Source organism: Serinus canaria, chromosome 2 (assembly GCF_022539315.1).
Source record: "Serinus canaria isolate serCan28SL12 chromosome 2, serCan2020, whole genome shotgun sequence".
NCBI lineage: Eukaryota > Metazoa > Chordata > Aves > Passeriformes > Fringillidae > Serinus > Serinus canaria.
The window spans coordinates 57,452,782-57,473,115 of NC_066315.1; the positions used below are offsets into that span (position 1 = coordinate 57,452,782).

Here is a 20,334-nt window from a genome sequence, read left to right on the forward strand (position 1 = left end):
GTGAACAAATAATATAGATGAGTAAAAGTGCTTTAAATAATCTAGATTAACTGGCGTAGGCAGCTATTTTGTTGGTAGACAGAGATATAAAATATTACAAAGATGAGCTATCATTGTCATTGTCTCCAGAGATTTCTAAATCAGAGGAAGGATGTGAGTAAGTGGTCGACAGGCACATCAGGTTTTGTACCACTGGCCCACATGCACACTTGATATTTCCAGCTACTATATCAGCTACCAAGTTGCAACTCAATGGTTTCAGGTGTAATTTGCAGCTTGATCTTGGCAGGCATATTACAATGATGCACTAGAGGAAGTGACACCTATCAGAAAATATGAAATCTCCCCCAGCCCAAAAGTCAGACCAAGATTTCAAGTTCATAGTAAAGTCAGTGTTGAACACATCGAAGGTAGGCGTGTTTTTTGCTCTGCTATTGCGTTGGTGTAATTTGCTTTAATCATACGCTAGAGCTTCAAATAGATGTGAGATTCAAAACCATCTGCAAAAGGAATAACCCAAAACAAAAATAATAACATGCCTAAAGTGCATGTTGGGGGAAAAAAGAATCCTAAATATTTAACCAAAAAATCAAAACCTCTTCACACTGTAAATTAGGCAACTACTTTTAAAAGAAAATACCTATGTCCCAACTCTTCATCTATCAGAAGAGAGAGTTACCATCTCAGTGTTAACTTTTTGTCTCCTCTTCAGAACACTGGTATTCCAATTCTGAATAAAGTAAAGGCCTGCGACTGAGCTTGTGATGAAAGCTGGGTTCATCTTTCGAGACAGAAAGTTAATTTCTTAAGTGAACAAATTTTCTTTAACAGATTACTTGTCATATTTCTTCCTTTGTGGAAGAAATAAATAAAAGGATGTATCCTGGTTTCAGCTGGGATAGAGTTAATTTTTTCTTAGCTGGTACAGTGTGATGTTTTGAATTCGGTGTGAGACTGATGTTGATAGCACACCAATGGCTCAGCTGTTGTTCAGCAGGGCTCAGCCTGAGCCAGGGGCTTTTCAGGATCCTGTGCTCTGCCAGTGAGGAGCTGCACAAGGACCTGGGAGGACGCATGGCCAGAACAGCTGACCCAAACTGGCCAAATGTTATTCCAGACCATAGGGCACCGTGTCCAGTATATAAACCTGGGAGAGCTGGCTGGGAGGGGCAGGTTACTGCTGGGACATGGGCTGGGAATCAGACAACGGGTGGTGAGCAATAGTGCTGTGCATCACTTGTTTCTCTGGGTTTTATTGCCCCTTGCCTCTCTTTTCAATTACAATTGTCAGTAGAAGTAGTAGTATATTTTATTTTGTTTGAGCTATTAAACTGTTCTCATCTCAACCCAGGAGCTTTGCCTCTTCTTTCCAATTCTCTTTCCACTGGGGTGAGGGTAGCGAGGTAGCAGCTGCATGGCTCTTGCTGGCTCGGGTTAAACCACAACAGACATTTTCGGTAATAGCTGGAGGATTGAGATAACAACAAATCTGATCAGAGCTTGTTAAAACAAATTACTTTTAAGGAACCATTGAATTGTTTTAATCAATGCTGGTCACCATGTTGTTTTATTTGTTCCCTGCATGTGTGCTCACAGGCGCATTATAGAACACTGTTCTTGATTTACATGTTCCCTGCGGTGATGCTGATCATCGATGGGGCGTGGGCTAAAGTTACAACTCTGTTGCTCTTTGCACGGGTTTATGACCTGATGGAATAGCCGGTCATGAACCAAATCCTGAGTGCTTGGCGCTGCATCACCGCTGAACCTCGGGAGCCATCTGGTGGAAACTATTAACAATCACACCTTTTAGTTGTTGCTCGTGGCGTCAAATGGACCTTAATTTCCTGAACATTTATTTAATTTGTCCGTTTTGCTAAGTATGAATATTACAGTTTGGGAGCAGAGCTCAGAAAACCCAACTGGGACATTTTTCTTCAGGCAAACACTCACAATGATTTACATTAAATCTGTATGTGTAAGAGATGGGCAAGGATGTTTTCTGAAATAATAACACATAGATTAACTTTTCTCAAATGTTTTTTTCTGGAACCTAAAAAATGATAGTTAATTGATAGTAGAGCTTCTATTAAACTCCAAAGATGCTGATCTTAAGAAACTATGGAATAATGTGCTGTTGAAACAGTAAGCAGGAAAGCATTAATATTATCTAGACACCCTATTAATGAATTTCCTTAATCAAAGAAAACTTTTGAAGATAATTTTCTTCACCAGATAAGAGAAAGTAATTATCGGCGGGGAGGGGATATGGGTCACAGCAGAAAGGATGCCGTGCTGTACCAGGGAGAGACACCCCGTGGCAGCAGCCTGAACTGCCGTTCCAGCAATCGCCTGCAAAGAAACAGCAGATGAATTATATACAGGGATTAAACTATTACTTATAAAACCACCTCTTTTAATAATACAGGTAACAACAGGACAGATATGATGTAAAGGTGGCAATTTCGGTTTCCAAACTGCCACTCACAAATTTAAGCTCATTTTTAAGCTCTCAAATCAGTGTTGATCTTTTTCATGCCTTCCTCTCCCCTTGCCTGAGGTGTGACTGTCCATGCAGCTGGAGCTCTCATTCTGTCACATCCTCTATTAACTCAATTCACAATAAACACTTTTGCCATCAGTGCTAGGCATCCCCTCCATCTCATTACATTAAGAAAATCCTACAGTTGTTTTTTTTCTCAAATTTCTTGTCTTCACTTAAAAGATCCTTCAGAGCCCTCCCCGACTCTGCCTTTTGCTGACACCTTTGTACACTTATATTTGTACACTAGAACCCCTAATTCCCAGACAAAAGGATATGGAGGGAAAACAAGGCTTTCCTGACTGTAAGAGCCAAAAGAACCCATAGCCTCAGAGGTCACTGCAGCTTTGGTCAGGTGTGGGATCATTGACAGTATCGGGATAAATTGTTTCTAAAATCATGGGATATTCAGGGGGATTGGAAAGAAAGGTTGGGCCTGGTTGGCCCTGGGAAAATGTTAGGCTTTACTGGATCATGCAAAACTGCACCTGCATAATCATTTAATGACTATGATAAACAATGTGATTGTTCTATGATAAATGATATGATTGTTAAATGCAATGATTGTTTGGTAATTGGATATAATTATTGTATAATTGTAACAAAAATCATGAGAAATTATGTTTGGGGGATTTGATGGAAATTACAAAAATCCATGCTTGGATGAAATCAATGTATACAACAGAACTATATAAGTTGAATAATTAATATGTAGTTATATAATGATAAGGGTATAAAAACGTGTTCATCCTGAATCCATGTCGGAGTCAGCTTTGGGTCTGTGCCCCTGACACCCAGAGCTCTTCAATAAAAGCATTTGCATACAATCATCCCATGGTTATGTGTTCCTGAACACCAACACCATGATGTACCCAAGCTGCCTGAGGAGGTCTCCTCAGCTCCTCTGCTCTACTCTGCTGCTCCCACCCAGGGGAGGCCATGCAGCAGATGCATCCCAAGAGGCAGCATGTTAACTGGCCCCCTCTCTACAATTAAGAAAGCAGCTGGGCCCCAGCCAAATTTCTCAAAAGAAGTTCTGCCCTCAGCCGAGGAGAGGTGCTGCTCCATGCTTCTCTGCAGGTGTTCAGAGATGCCCCAGAAATAGAAGGATCAAGTAGGGCTGCTTCAAGGTGGGTGATTTTTCTACTACAGTTAAAGGACAGTGAGGAAAATGGGGAATTTTATTCTTCAGAGGGTTTCCTGATGATTCCCATGTGTGTTGGAAATAAACACTGATTGAGAAACTTTTCACAGGATGTGCAGGGTGCCCGTAGCTCTGGGAAGGCAAAAGATAACACTGGTTTATATTTTCTTCCAAATATACCAGGCCAGCTAAACATGCAGCCACTCCCTTGCCTGGTTTTATCAAAATGGGCTTAGCATAAATAGTTTAATCTAATGGAAATAGGAGAAGGAGAAGGCTAACCTGGATTGTGCTCACAAAAACAGGCTCAAGGACAAGTACATGTGCCTTTATATTGGGAGCTCCATTGGACTGAATCTCAGGCTCAACTGAAACCAATTTGAGGGCAACTGAAATACAAAGAAAAAGAAAACCTCAACACTTAAAGAATCTGGAAAGAATATGTAATTCTCAAAGTATTATAAAGGTAACTGAAAGGTAACTGGAATATATATATTTAAATTTTTCCATTAAATTAGTATTTCTGAACATAAATAGCATCAAGGTCAGTTGTAGTGTAATAAAATCTGATCAAAGCATGTGGTTGAGGAGCCTCTGCTGTATTATAATCTACATGGGAGTGCTTCCAGGAAAGACCATTAACACCACTGACTTAAAATCATCCGACTCATTTAACTTAGTGGATCAGAATAAATGTCCATCATCATCCTGAACTACAAGGCTAAAACCTCATGCATTATTCCACTGACATTTCTTATCTTTACAGGCAACACTTGCACACTGAATGTATAAGCTTTCCGCTTTCCCTCTACTGTGCAAATATTTAAAAAAAAAAAAAAAAAAAAAAGGAGTAAATAATGTAAGGACATACTTACAATGTAAGGACATACTTGCTTAATGTAAGGACACACTTACAGCAAGTTAATTTTTGTTTCCCCCTTGTTGAGGAGTTAGATTTTGAGCTTGTTCTCTTCTGATATCCAGGAATCAGGCATTATGAACCCAATTTGAATTATCCTAGAGCACAATATCACAATAGAGGAAGTGGCCAAGCCTCACTGCATATTCCTTTAAAAACTCAGTAGAGTGCACTGGACTTAAATATTTAAAGAACTTCATGCAGCAGTCACTGTGATGAGACCACATCAATGTGCTTCAATGTACATGTTGTACTGGTGAACAGCTGCCCCTATATACACCATACCAAAATATCAAACTCCTGCAGAAAACAGCTACAAAATCCCTTTGAAATACACAAAGTATTCCTAGTGGAAACAGAACCTTAAATGAGAACTTAAAAGAATGAATGAGGATTGATACCAACCACACGCAAAAGAAGTGTGTGGTGCCATGAGGCATTTTCCAAAGTAGGTCATGCATCAATGACAAGCACACATTTTGCCTTCCAAAATGTGCTCTGCCACTGTGTATCTTGGCCAGTGATGCATGAAAAGCACTCTAGTGCTTGCCCTGCACTTGTACTGGACACAGGGAGAGCTGGGAAGCAGCAGCAGTGAACTGTGCAGCAAGTTGGGAGTCCTTCCAAGTCCTTCCTCTTTTGTTTAAGGAAGAATCTCTGGGGAAATGGAGCCAAGGGAATTGCAGAGCTTGCTTTCATTCCAAGCTTGCAATGGGCAAGAAAGCCAAAATATCAAACCACTGCAGAAAACAAAAAGACACAAACAAACAAAAAGAAGTCCGGGTTTTATTAAGCATTAATAAAGATTATAGTCCTTCTTCATTAGGAGCATGTTAGCTGGTGCTCAAAATATAAAGTAAAATAATGATAAGCATAGCCAAGGTTGTCTTTCAGTTTGTAAAACCTTCTACAGCAAACAAATAAAACTCTAACAAGTAAAACCAATGTTGTATGGTGGATCTGAGGCTAAGAGAAACCATCAGCCCAGTGAAGAAAAGCATGGAAAAGGAAAAAGCAACAGCTCAGTGCATGATTTCCCAGAGTTCACAGCAGAGACAATAAGAACAAAAAAATCACTTCTGACTGAAAGATTGAGAAGGAACAAAAAAAATTACCTCCATCTTCATTATGAATTCCCAGAAGAGATATGTGTTTTAGATGTTTGAATATTCTCAGTTATGGAATTTAGAATACTTTAAAGTTGAGAACAAGGTGGAGAGTTGATCATCTTCCAGAAAGAGAATAATTTTTCTTTTTTCTGGACAGACACGTCCTGTTCCCATTAAAATCCTGTGATCCTATGCTGCACATTCTACTTGAGATTAAAACTATCTTTAGCATTATTTTGTAAAAATTTCTTGGGTAAAATTAAGCTATTTCAGTGCAGTAGTACCTTAGACAGCAAAAAATCTTTAACTTTAGTACCTGAAAGAATGATAGAGAAGGTCATGTTGGATGCTATTTAAAGACTTTTAAAAATAATGCAATCATCAGTCACAGTCAACGTGTTTTCTTCAAAAGTAAAGCTTCTTTGTCTAGGTATAAGACTATTTAAAAAATCCCTAAAAAATAATGATTACAGTCGCTGCTTTTACAATTAACCAGAGGCAGCTTTGAATCTCTGGCCACACATTCATTGAAACAGGTGTTAAATTTACACCATAAATTATTATCCTAGACACAATAATTTTCACACAGGGTACTCAGTATGTGGAGAGCATTAGGTACAATGTTCCTTCCCGTGTTTCTTTGCAAGGTGGTTCATACAGTCTTGCTCTGTTGTTGACTGATGCATATTTTAAGGAGAGAAAGAAGAGCTTTGTGAGCAAAGGTCATATGTGTTCAGAAGAACTGACCTGTAGTCCATAACTTTTGAGTTTAAGAATATTAATTTAAAAGGTGCAGGATTATATTGGGGAGCTTGTTTCAGTTTCATGTATGACAACTTTCCTGCAAAAGTAGATTTTATTTGCCTTTTTCTATTGATAGGCTTTTATGTTGTTGAGATAGCTGTCTCTAAGTACAGAGCTGCTGTGCTGCTTCTTCCACAGAAAAAATCTTACTGTCATCTTTCTTCCTGTTGCTTTTTTCAATTGCTCTGTGTGTGGCCGAAGCATAATATGATTTAAATTATGAAAAGAGCAGATGTAACAAAGGTCATTTACAAAGATTTTTTTGCCCGTTCTTCAGTTTCAAGAAGTTTGTCAAAGGAGAATATTTATTTCCTAGGTACTAGGTATTTCACTGAATTCAGTACAGACAGAGGAGTTTAGCAATTTCAGCAGCAGAAAGCTCTTCTGGCAATTCTTACCCTGCAAAAGAGAAAGATTTGCAAGCAACTGCTGCTGAACAAAACATGTCCCAGCAAATGAAATTAAAATATGCTAATGAATAAAAAAGTACAATATGGTAAATAAAACATGGTACTGAATAAAGCATGGTAAATAAAATAAAAATTTAGCAGTCTCTTTCTTTATATTGGTACTAAAAATTCAGCCTTTAGCTTCTCTGTGATACTAATTATTGCATTTTGTGTTTAGAATATTTGTTTGAATATGGTGAAAATGGTTTTGATTTTATCCTGGTTTTGTTTTTCAGGGTTTTTTTCCTGCATGCATCTCTTCTGTGTCTTTCACAAATAAACCTCAAGCAGCTTTGAGTGTTCTTCTTTAGACACTTGAAGGAACATCATGAGCAGATGTGGTAGGAGGGAATTGAATTCAACTCCCTTCACAACACATTGGACATCTTCACTCCATTGACAGCTGTGTGGTTTATGTGTTGTGGTAACTCCTGTCCTCTCTCTGTCTGGGCAGCCTTAACTGGAGCTCAGAAGACTGTCTCCCCTCAAGGTGGTATGTAGTTAAGGTTTTAGACAGGTTTCTGGAGAGACAATACAAATGAACTTGGATCCACTCCAGTCTGAACCCAGTGAAGCCGACAACAGTCCCATAAGGAAGAAAAGGGAACACCAATCAGTATCTGTCTGTACTCGCAAAGTATAAGGTAACTTTATATGGCTAGGTCATCATAGCATTAATCCTTCTTCTCTAATAGCTGCATTCCAAGTCCCACACACATGGAAGAAGGAAGAAAGAGCAGGTCCAAACCAAAATCACACTGTTGGGGCAGAAGACGTAAAGGAACCCTTTACGTGAGAGAGGATAGAAATCCTTGTTGCAGTAAATCAGGCAAACACCAAAATGCTAAAGCTTGACCTGTATTTAAAACCAATGATAAAAAGGGCTTAAACCTAAAATCAACATAATTAAGACAGAAACTAAAGGGAAAAAGGTGGGATATCTGAGAGCTAAAGCTCTAAAATAGTCATAGTGATGATCGTCACCTTGCACCAAAACAAAAGCTACATACTTCTGCTGGCCCAGCATATAGACATGAGACTGAAACTGGAAGAAAGGCAGGAGTTTGCAGGGCTCAGAAAAAGGAGGAAATAAAGTAATGGGGTGAACCATGGCAAGAAGAAACCAGAAGGAGAGCTACATAGACAGACTTTATAAGGCATCTAATTATTCTGAAGTAAGAGCTATTTTGTATGTAGCGAAAAAGGCAAGGACTGACTGACATACCACAGCATGTTCCAAAATGGCCAGCCTTCACCTCCAGGTACAACCTGTTAGGTTGGAGGGGGGAAGAATCACTACACTTTTACAGCTATAGTACAGTGTCCTTTCCCAGCAAAAGCACCACTACTCATCCCAAAGGGGTAGACATTTGGCATAACAAAATTCAAGTAACTTAAATCTGACTGACAAGTCATGGGTGAAGTCTGAAAGGGAAAGAATGGTGAGGTTAGAAGGAAGAAAAGGTACAGCAGAGGCAAGGATAAAGGAGCATGTGGAATTCTGTCAAAGTATAAGCAAGGTCATATGGGACCAAATTCTGTCATTTACTATTCACAACTCTTTAGCTTAGCAACTTAGATTACCTTTTTATTTCTCAAGGGCTCTGTAAACATAAACAGGTCATGACCATTCACTTTCAATTTTACTATCATTTGTTTAATCAATAAAACATGTTAGAATGTGAGCTGACATTAAAAAAATAATTTAAATGCATGCTGTGGAACCTGTAAGTTCGGCCTAGTACTCAGTCCATTAATTTTTGGTTTGTTTTGGGTTTTTTTAAATAAATTAGGTTAAGAGTTGCTTGCATATTCTTACTGTAGATAAACAGAAAGCTTAACAAATCAGCACTGCCTAAATGAAGAAAGCTTTTTCCTTACCCTCAGATGATGAGGCTCAGTATTATTTCAAGTAAACTGTCCTGGTTATCTTAATGATGATCCTCAATACTACAGTGATATTTCAGCTCCTGCTACAAACATTCACTTTCAGTCCTGTTTGAACAAGTTTTCATGAACTAGTAAAGTATATTTATTATATATTTTTTAAAAATATTATTTTATTTATTTTTATTTACCTAGAGCTAACCAAGTCTCTAGTTTTACAGGTGAAGAGCTGAGTAGCCCTTGTTTACCACTCAGGCCCCAATTATACTACTCTCCCCAGATGTGTGTCTTGTGGCCCTTACTGTCCTGACATCCAGTTGGCCCCTTTACCTATGCTCCAATGCTGTGTGTGTGGAGTCTGGAATACTGTTTACTCTGTCATTCTAATACTTTCCTTGCACTAAAGTTAGACAAATAAATGCAATTTTTCCTGATACTGGTTGCACGTCTGTAGAGAACACACAGTCCTGACAGAAAGCCAGCAGTATTTTACACAGATGAACTTCTACTTACTCAGCAACTGGCCTTGTCCCTTTTCCATATTTTTTCAATTGGCATTGGAATAAAATTTTTTGCATGTCTTTTCAACACTAGTCTTTTTTCAGTACTACCAGAGTCGCAGACTTTGTTTAAAACAGCTAAAAGGAGCAGGGTACATTCTACCAGCCAAGAAGCTGATTCCAGGAAGGGAGTATCTTGAGGCACTGACCTGCTGACATGAGAGGCATGGCTGTGCAGCACTGTCCTGGTCCACTTTTCTAAAATACACATTGCAAGAACATCAGCAGAGTCCCCACAGACTGCTTAATATTGCTGAGTAAGTGGGATGAGACCCCCTGCTGTCAGCCAACCATTTGGTTTGCTGCCTCCTCAGTATGGAATTTTACTCCTCATCAAAGGCAGTGTATCAGACAAATTCTGTTTATTGCACTTGCCTCTGTGGAAGAAAGAGGCACAGGGATATGGAGACTGTTACACGTTCTCCATTATTTGGAATATACTACATAAAACACAGATTGGTAAATTCAGGTCATGAGCAGGAAAAAAAAATCAGTTTAGGGAGCCACAGGTGAGGATATGTGCACAATCTTTTGACCATCCTGCTGGACTTGGAAAGGACCTCCCTGCTTTTTCTGCAGGGCTACCAGACTAGCTGACAAATCTAAGGGAACCTGTATATGAAATCAGCCAAGCTTAAACACCTATTTGATTTACTGAGAAAAAGTGCATTTGTATAAAATAATGCACCATTAAGTGTCCTCTCCTCTTTTGTGAGCAAGTAGTGCTTGTTTGAGGAGGATGCAATAGATATAGCATAAGTTACAGTACCTCGAGTGATTAGAGGCTATTCAAATTGTAAATTCAGCTGAAAAATTAAAGAAAATTCACAACTGATGATTGAAGGTGCAGATCTAGAAGAGACTAAGTTCTGGTTTGGCAGATCATCTCATCACTACTTTACAATTTTACAAATTTAACTCATTTTGTTAAATGAAGAAGTGAACTTCTCTAAAGTCTCTTTGAAGGACTTGATCAAGTAAGCTCCCAGTTCATTGTTTGTCTCCTGAACAGCTGCATCATAACTCCCAAAGAGTGGTGTTGAAGCCTTCACATCGTCTCTGTTTGCTTGGAGTAAAATCAGGTTAAGCTCCTCTGCTACCCTTTCATATTTTTGGTGATCAAATCTGCAGACACTGGCATCATCAATGGGGTAGGTGATGCCAATAGGGTAGCAATCTCTAGGAACTGGGAACTCCACATTTTTCAGCATTGGCAATTCACAGAGAAATGTGAAAAGGTGTCTAAGTGCTTGGGATGACAGTGGGTTTCCAATAAACTTGAACTCCTGTAGTTTCTGGCAAGGGCTTAAACCTAAAATCAACATGTTGACATGAGTGTCTTGGATATTACAGTCCTCCAGGGTAAGACTCATGAGCACTGAAGAGCAATGGCTGAGGAGCTTAAAGAATGTTGATGGGTAAAGCTCAGGTATATCGTGACCACTGAGGTCCAGGGCTTCCAAGTGATTGGCATGGAAGCTATTGGCTAAAAAGGCCATATCAGCATGGTTCAAGGAGCAGTTAGAAACATCCAGCATCTTCAGTGGAGTTTTTAGTGGGCTGTAAATTTAAAGAGAAAAAAAGTTTTATGGTACAAAATGTTGAAAAGCTACCTTTACAAAATTTCATGCATCTAGCCACATTATGAATGCAGCTATCTACCACATTATTTTTTTTCTAACCTCTCTTGAAAATAGAAGCATGTGCCAACAATAGCAAGTATATTTTCTTCCTGAAATTAGTTCCATTAATTACCTCCTTCTATGCATGACTCCTCTGTGCTATTTTAATGGGGATTAATTTATTAACATTCCATGTATCTATTTTTTAACCAGTTATATATTGTAAAGTGTCTGTCATTTGCTGGCTTTAACAGCAGATCACTACTGCCATAAGAGCATTAGTAGCTGCTTCTTGCAGAAAGCTGAAGTTATTCCAGGAATTTAGATAATTTCCATTAGGGAAGGATTAATTCCAATATGAAATCAGTATTCTGACAGGATATCTGCTTTTGTTTCTAGCTGGTGTTTTTCTGCTACAATTTTTAATGCCCAAGAGATTTATACATTGTAGTGTTATAGAGTTGCAAAGAGACATTCTGATGAAGAAGGTTGGAAGAAGTGTAACTGAGATTATACTCAGATATTCACATTAAATATAAAATAGTTCTGACAAATGAAAAGCAAGAGATCACTTTCATACTTACTACATCCTAGTGAGACTTCTGCCACAGGGCTCAGATGGATCAAGCTTAGAAACTTGCAATTCATTTCAATTGTATCAATCAATATATGCAGTATGCTACTCATAAATTTTAAATTAAATGGCTTCTTGTATGGGAAGAATTTTAGACCAGGTTATTTGTTGGTATGAAACTTTCATCTGCTTTTTTTTTTTTTTTTTGATGCTCTGAAAAGCTTACAGTTAACTTATTTCCTGTTCCAATATGAGTACTGCTCACTGGTAGTTTACTAGCTTTTTTGCAAATTGCCAATTTTCCACTGGAATTCATAATGAATATTCACATATCAGCTTAATTTGCAGTACAAAAAAGCCATCAAATCTCTCTTGTCTTGACATCAAGAGACACAACAAATAATTCAAATCAAAGTCTCAAATGAAAATCAGCTCTTCCCCTTAAGTACAGTATCTGTGGAAAAGCATATTTACTGACTGTTTTTTAGAGGACAAACATTCACTAGATACTCTAAAAAACACTTGGAATACAACTCAGGACTTGCACCAAAGGCCAGCGAAAGATGATTAATACATAAGTTCAAATAAAAAATGTCTGGCTATACCAGTCTCTTCTGTGGTAGCTAAAAGGATATTCTCACCAGATGAACTCTGGAAAATTAATCAAAATAGTCAGTTTTTCAAAGTGTATTAGGTATACATTGGCTGCCCATTCTCCCCAACACATAATATTTCCTAGCTCCCTGCTGCCCCATCCCACATACACCCCAAGATACACTCACTTCCCTTCCTCTCAGAGAATCCCAGCTTGCTGGTGGCACAAAGTGCTCTTTTTTACAGTGCGACTGAGAGCAGGATGACCACATTACCTGAGAAGTTTCTGTATTCTTCCAGTGAGTATAGAAAATGGCATACTCAGCTCAGTAAGCTGTGTCATTTCACCCATCTTTTCGCCTATGTTAGCAAGCGTCTGCTCATCTTCAGCCGTGAACCTCCGCACATTAAATGTTCGTGCTGGCAAGGTCAAGGACATCAACAGAGGGAAGTGGATACTGTTGAAGAGCATATCCAAGTGTTCCATTTCCAAGTGAACATTATGAACTATTTCCAGTTTGCGCAACAAGGAGGGATCGGTGAGCTTTATGATGTAGAAGAATTTCTGCAAGGTCAGGTTGTCAGATCTGAATGCCACACAGCAGATTTTCAGCGGACAACTGCATTTCTTCAACAGGGCCTGAACGACCAGCTCAAAGTTCCGCTCTGTAACAAACAAGTCAATTAGCACACTGATACTGACTTCAAAGGTACCTCGATTACACTGTGCTTGTTGCAGGTAAACCAGGAGGTCTGAACAAAGCTTACAGAGCAGCTGTGTCCTGGCCCACCTGCCCATCGTCTTCTTGCACTTACAATACTGAACTTCAACATCTTTCATACCAGTCAGGTCGACCACTTTCAACTTTTTCATGAAGGGAGAAGACTGATTCAGCACATAGTCTCTCAGCCCTGTCAGACAGCTTTCCAAGCACACTGAGCATGTTCTATGGCTCAGGTCTTCCTCGTAGTCCAGAGTAGCTCCCAAAAGTTTTCCTATGTTAAAATCAAAAAGTGGCCAGTTCTCTACCAAGTCGTGAATCACTTCCCCTTGCTCCAGTAAATAGCTGGCTTTAAAAAGAAGCGGAAAAAGATCATGGGCAACAGCTCCGAGACTCTTCCTGGCAAACTCTGCATTTGACACGAATGCTTCGGCGCTAATGAATCGGAGAGACTTCATTGTTGTCCTGGACTCCTTACTGTCATGGAGAGTGACTTCTATATTTAACTAAAGATTCTGGTTGCTTACAACCTTCTATTTTTATCTGCTGTTTGCTGCTAGCGGGAGCCTGGGAAGCCAGAGTGAAGAGTCACATGCTGCTTTCTATTTTAGAGTTGTACTGTGAGTCTGCAGTAATCATCTGTGAGATCTTCAGTCAGAGAGCTTTTATGCCCTCACATTTATATCTAAGATAACTCAAGTAAATGTAGACTGCTACCCAGCAGGAACAGTTAGATCAGTGCAGCACACATACATGAGAATACTGCTGTATCTTTTTTCTGCCATACAAAAAAGAACTCAGAGTTCCACTTAAACAAAAAACATGATCTGTATTGCACTTTTTTTCCCATGAAAGATGCTATGCTGGGGATTCACATGCTGATTTCAATGGAGATGATTTCCCAGAGTTAGCATTGAGCTTCTCCTAAAAACTACAGCCGTAAGGAAAGACTGAGAAGTACAGTCATGGAACTACAACAATGCCCCTCCATTTTGCCCAGGCTGTCAGCAAGGAATAGCTGATACAGTTGCTGCAGTGGAAAAGACAAAAGACTCTGGAAGAGCTCAGAGCCTTGGTGACCAGGACACTTGCTTGTGGTAGGAGACTGAACGTTGATTGCAAGACAAGCTGAACAAAACAGAGCACTGTTAAAACTCTCTCATAACTTCCCAGACAAGTGTCTTAGTGCTCTTGCTTTGAGCAACAGAGGGTCTTTTCTTTCCTGTTATTTAAGAAATGATGGTTCCATTGTGATACTGAATGGGAAAACATTCAAAATCTCTCCAGGTCAGGAGAAAAACCTCTGTGACCCACCTATCACAAGAGCAGAGATGATGTTTCTTTCAATCTGGCACTTCCTCCCAGGGGAAGCAATGATGGACACCTCCCTTACCTCCCACGTGTTTTGCTAGGCAGCTAGTGGGATGGAGACTTCCTTCAAACTGTGCTGATCCTGCTTTTCCAGATAATTCCACATCTGTTTCGCTGTGAAATATTCACACCACACTTCAAAGTTTCAGGGTTTTTTTTCTTTTCAAGTAAAGTCCTTATGGAATGTTTGAATATTTTATCAAAAGCAAAAGAAAAATCCCAAATATGCTTTAAATTACAGGGAAGGGACATCTTTATTAGATTGTGCCATTCTGAGGAAGCTTTTTATTTTTGCAGACTTTCGGTTTGTGTTGTTTAATTTTGCCTTCAAATAGATGAGTGGTAAAAAACCTGCAAGGTGAAATAGATAGAATTTGACAAGGTATTAAGTATTTTCCTTTGTTTTTCAACTCCACTTCATGTGTATCAGATGATAATGAGGTAGGTATTACAGTATTTTGTGCCACTTAATAAATGCTGAAAATGCCCACATATAACTGATCCCTGTATGAGAAGAAAAATGCACAAATTGATTGAAACTTTTGTCAGTTTAGTTTTGTTGCCTTTCTAAATAGAATAAGCTAGTCATAAAGTTTTTATCTATTTACCTAGTACATGTGGACCTCTTCACCTGCTTACATGGTATATCTGGACTAGTGGTCCAAAAGTTCCAAGATAAAGTCCCAGTTGTACTAAAGTACTAAAGTACTTTTGTACTAAAGTACTATTGTCCCAGATTTTTATTAAAATACAGCAATAGGAATGCTGCCTGGTTTTATAGGGATGGGGTCAGAAAAGCCAAGGCTTGGCTGGAGCTGAATCTGGCAAGGGAAAGAACAATAAGAAAAGCTTCTATAGGTATTTCAGCCAAAAAAGAGAGGCCAAAAAAGAGAGGTCCTCAGATAAACACAACTGGGAAACTGATTATAACAAACTAGGAGAAGGCTGAGGTACTATTGTTTTGCCTCGGTCCCCACTGACAAATCTCTCTTCCCATACCTCTCAAGGGAAGGACTGGGGGAGCAAAGTTCTTCCCACTGTAAAAGATTGGGCTTGTGACCACCTAAGGAACCTGAATGTCCAGAAGTCCATGGAACCTGATGAAATGAATGCCAAACTCCTGAGGGAATTGGCTGATGCAGTTGACAAGCTGCTCTCCATGATACTTGAAAATTCATGCCAGTCAGGTGAAGTCCCAAGTGACTTGGGAAAAGGGGAAACATCTTTAAAAAGGGTAGAGAAGAAAACCATGGGAGCTACTGGCCTGTCAGCCTCACCTCTGTGCCTGGCAAGATCCTGGAACAGGTCCTCCTAGGAGCTGTGCTAAGGCACATGGAGAACAGGGACCTGACTTGGGACAGCCAGCAAAGCTTTACCAAGGGCAAGTCCCACCTGACCAACCCAGTGGACTTCTATAGTGGAGTGACTGCACAAGTGGAAAAGGGAAGGGCTGTGGCTGTCATTTGTCAGGACTTCTGTAACGCCTTTGACATGGTCCCTGACAAAATCCTTCTCTTTTATTGTAGAGAGATGGATCTGAAGTGTGGACTGTTTGGTGGATAAGGAATTGGCTGGACAGCTGTATCCAGAAAATATTGGTCAAGAGCTGAATGGAGATCAGTGAGAAGTGGTGTCCCTCAGGGGTCCATATTGAGACAAGGACTGTCTGAACCAACGACACTGTGGCAACCAGTGCACCCTCAGCAAATTTGCAGAAGACATCAAGCTGAGTGTTACAGCTGACATGTGCAAGGGATGAGATGTCACCCAGAAGGACCTGGAAAAGCTTGGAAGTGGCCTCGTGGGAACCTCATGAAGTTCAACAAGACCAAATGTGAGGTGCTGCACCTGGGCTAGGGCAAGTCCCTGTATCAACACGGGCATGAGAGGATTGAGAGCAGCCCTGAAGGGAAGAACTTGGAGTGCTGGTGGAGATGAGCCAGCAAGGGGCACTCACAGCCCAAAAAGCCAACCATTATCCCAGGTTCCATCAAAAGCAGTGAAGCCAGCAGGGCAAAGGAGAAGATTCTCTCCTCTGGAGAGACCTGACCTGGAGTCTAGACTTTCAGTATTTACCTGTCTAGGAGCCTTTACATCTTTATCCAGGCATTTCTATATGAAAAACTATCCAACTTTAGCAGTCTGTCTAGCCCTGTGTTGTGTTTTTAACAGAGATGGCAACTAACTCCCATGTGGCTGCTCACTTGCTTCCCGCTCCCCAGGGGGATGAAAAAGAGAATTGTAAAACCCATGGGTCAAGATAAGAACAGTTTATTAACTGAAATAAAGTAAAAAGGTGGGGAAAGAAGCAATTAAAAGCAAACCAAAACACAAGATAAAAAAAAAAAAAAAACACCTCTAAACAAGACCTGAACCACATTCACAGCTCCTAGCAATAGGACCGTGCTGGGTTCAGCATCCCAAGAGTATTCAAATCTTTCAAAATTCCCAAATGCCACTGCAATTAGCCAGAGAAGCAGATGATGTGGGATAATATAGGTGTGATTGTTAATAGTTCCCAGCAGATGGCTCCAGAGGTTCAGAGGTGTTGCAGTGCCAAGCAGGCAGACAGGATTAGGTTCATGACCAGCGGTTCTATTAGCTCACAAGCCATTAATACAAAGTACAACAAGATCATGACCTCAGCCAGGCACCAAAGGTGATAAACACCATATCAGGGAACACATACTGCAATAAGCTATGACATAACACAACTCTGAGAACAATAGCCCTGCAACCAAATTACACTTACATATGCAAGTAAATAAGTAATATTGCTAATCTCTTTCCTAAGAGTGTTTGTTGTGAAGCTCAGATCTCTGCTACTTTCTACAGAAAATTTCTGACTTGCCAAGTTATCATGAAAAATTTGAAAAGTCATTTCAAATTTTTTTGTGGTCTTAGAATCCGATCTGTGAGGATGAGATTTTACATCAGCTTTATCTGCAAAGAGCTAAGGAAGTTAATTTATTATGAAAGGCACAGTTGCACAGGAAAAGTAATGCTAATGATTGAAAAAAAACCCATAGGTTTTACAGAGTATAACATGAACATCACAGCAAATATTTTACACGAGAATGAAGTAAAATAACGGGTTTCACTACAAAAATTGCAATTAAACTTATTACGAAAACAAGAAAAAAAAAAAAAAAGAGGAGCAATTAAGTACCACACAGTCACTCATACAAATGGACTGATTTTTTTTCAGCTCAGCCTTCCTCCTCTCTGTCAGAATGATTATGTTACTCAGGTATTGACCAGGTATTTGTTAAGGATTTGATTTTTTTCTTCCATATTTAATGAACAATTGTCTGGCACTGATTACACTCCTTTCTTGTAATATTAATGTTAGGGGAGAAAAAGAAAAAAAAAATCCAAACCATATTTTTGTGCATCTAGTTTTTAAAATAGTGTTCTGTTGTGCTGAGTTTTTTAGTTTGGATTTGGGTGGGTGTAGAAGGAAAGAGAACATCACCTTTGCCTTGTCAATAAAAACCTGGAAATCTTGCAGCTTTCTCACTTCCTCCAATGAAAGTCCTCCTTGATCTAAAGAGCCAAGATATTTCTCTTGCTCATTTACAAACTACAGTTTGTAAATCTGCATAAAAATGCAAAAAAATTTGTCTCCCCATTCAGCAAATCAAACATACACTATTCACAGACATAGGGCATAGAAATGAGATGGTTTGTTGAAGTAAATTAATATACTTAATATATTATCTCATATATTTCTCTCTTAAGGAATTCTATGTCCTTATATTACAACTGAATTGGGCCAGCTTGACACATTGACCTGATGACAATAATTTGTTTTGCATGCTTATAAATTACTCATATTAATATTAGTGGCACTGCACACATAATTGTCTCTGAAGCACTACATGACAAAGAGAGATATATATAACATCAGATAAATTCAGCTATTTAAGCAGAGAAAAAGATATTTAAGACTGTAGTTTGTTTAATAAATTCCTTAAAAGTAATGATGACCTAGTCACTATCTTCCTCCAATTTTCATGCTTCTCCAAGACTCCCCAGCTGGCAAAGGCATTTATTGGGCAACAGCAACATTCCATAGACTTCCTCATCTACTTGATTATACAATTTGGTTACAAATTCTATAGTATCTTTTTTAAATGGGGAGAAAAGATCAACAGAATTTATCTGATGTGGACTTTGTCTGAGAGTAAACTGCATCCTTCAGGATGCATCAATCCCTATTTTTTTAATGAATGTCACTGCAAACAAGCCAGCAACAACAAAATATATTACTTTATTCAAATTGTCAAATTAAAAAGTACCTCCTCAGAACCACATTCATTACTATGTATAGTACATTCATCACTATGAATATCACACTCTCATTTGTTAAGCTGCAAGAGAAGGAAGTTCCCCTGTTTAATTGTCACTCAGAATAAAATCAAGAAAGCAACTTAGTTCCCCTAAAACATCTTGGTCTATTCAGGACATCATGTCAGCCCATAAATTTCAGGTAAATTCCAGGATGCTAAAAAAATTCCTACTAGAATTAATGCCCACTTATGAAAGTAAATTTAAGTTTTACATAAATTCATTTATTCTAAAACATAATTACCACTTATTATTTCAAAGTACCTTAGAATATCTCCTCTTACAAATAAAAAATAATAACTACAATCTCTTCATGCAGCTTTAGCTGAATTTAAATACTAGTTAGCAACATGAAAGAATGTCATATTAAGAACTACAGATGTCTCTTAAGATGCATCTTACTTATCACTATTACTACTATTTTTAATACTAGTTTTCTGTAAACACCACTGTTACTGACACCTTAATAAGTACTTTACTTTTCTTGAAACTAAAGATACTAATAACCAACACTTCCACCCAGTCCTACATACATTTAATAACACAGGGATGCCATATAATGCAATTAGTAATACAAAAGATGTTAAAAATTGTACCACAAGACATGTAGCAATTCTTCTCTGAGTATATCAAGTTTGGGTTCTTTCAATGTCATACACTCCCATACTGTGATATGAAAAGCTATACTGAATATTTACAGTACCCAGTGTTCACAAGCCTCTTTAGAAAGCCACTCTTGGATTTCAAAAATAAGTACATTACTAAAATGCAAAATTTAAAATAAAGATTGTAAACTAGTAATTTCATGGACATCTCCAAGATCTTATTTCTCTTTTCACCTACCAATTATATAACCACCTGGACACAGTCCTGAGTAATGTGCTCTAGGGGAACCTGCTTGAGCAAGGAAGTTGGACTAGATGACTTCCAGAGCTCCCTTTTAACCTTACCCAATCAGTCATTCTGGGATTCTGTAATGTAGTTACATATTCACCTATTCCTACTAGTTGCTTTAGAGCTAATTTATGCACTAGACTATGATCTATGCTTATGCAATGGCACAAGAACAGACAAATTCCATTTCAGATCAGGAGAAAATGCTCTTTCCTGCTTAAAAAAGAAAAGGAAAAAAGGTGTAAATGAAGGAATTTCACTTTCCATATTAACAATAAGACTCCATTTAATTAATGTTATTCATCTGAACAACAATTACTAGTTTATTTCAAACGTTTTTGATTCTGTAAGCTTATTCTAAGCTTATATAAGTCTCCTCACATACTGATTGTATAAATCAGTGAAGAGTCTCTGAAAGTCTGTTTCTCTGACATTGATCCAGCCACACATTAACTAGTGGGAAGTCAGGGGCATGGAGTTTACTGCTTAGGAGACTTAAACTGTCGACCTGAAGCTTTGATTTTTTTGTTTCCATGTACTGCCTCTTCATTTGGCCTGACCATCTACTGAGAATTTTACTGGTTGTTTTCACAATGTCACTCATCACTGATGCAACAGCCTTCCAGAAGAAACATGCAGAAGTCTCTGAGAGCTTTAAAATCTATCCTTCTTGATAGAAGGATGCTGGTGCACTTGATAGAAGGATGCTGGTGCACTTGATGCAAGTGCACCAGCATCCTCCTTTCTCCTAGTTTCTAGATCCTGTATCAATCTTGATGTCCCTGTTGCAATA

General features: G+C 38.8%; 1 protein-coding gene across 1 annotated transcript; it reads right to left on the bottom strand.

The window, feature by feature from the left end:
• Nucleotides 1–8,645: 8,645 nt before the first annotated feature.
• LRRC14B (leucine rich repeat containing 14B) lies at nucleotides 8,646–13,423 on the bottom strand. The gene is made up of 2 exons (XM_009093873.4): nucleotides 12,480–13,423; nucleotides 8,646–10,974 (listed from the first exon to the last, which is right to left on the bottom strand). Exons 1-2 carry the CDS (start codon nucleotides 13,382–13,384, stop codon nucleotides 10,329–10,331), a joined length of 1,551 nt encoding a protein of 516 aa, XP_009092121.1. The 5' UTR covers nucleotides 13,385–13,423; the 3' UTR covers nucleotides 8,646–10,328.
• Nucleotides 13,424–20,334: the final 6,911 nt, after the last annotated feature.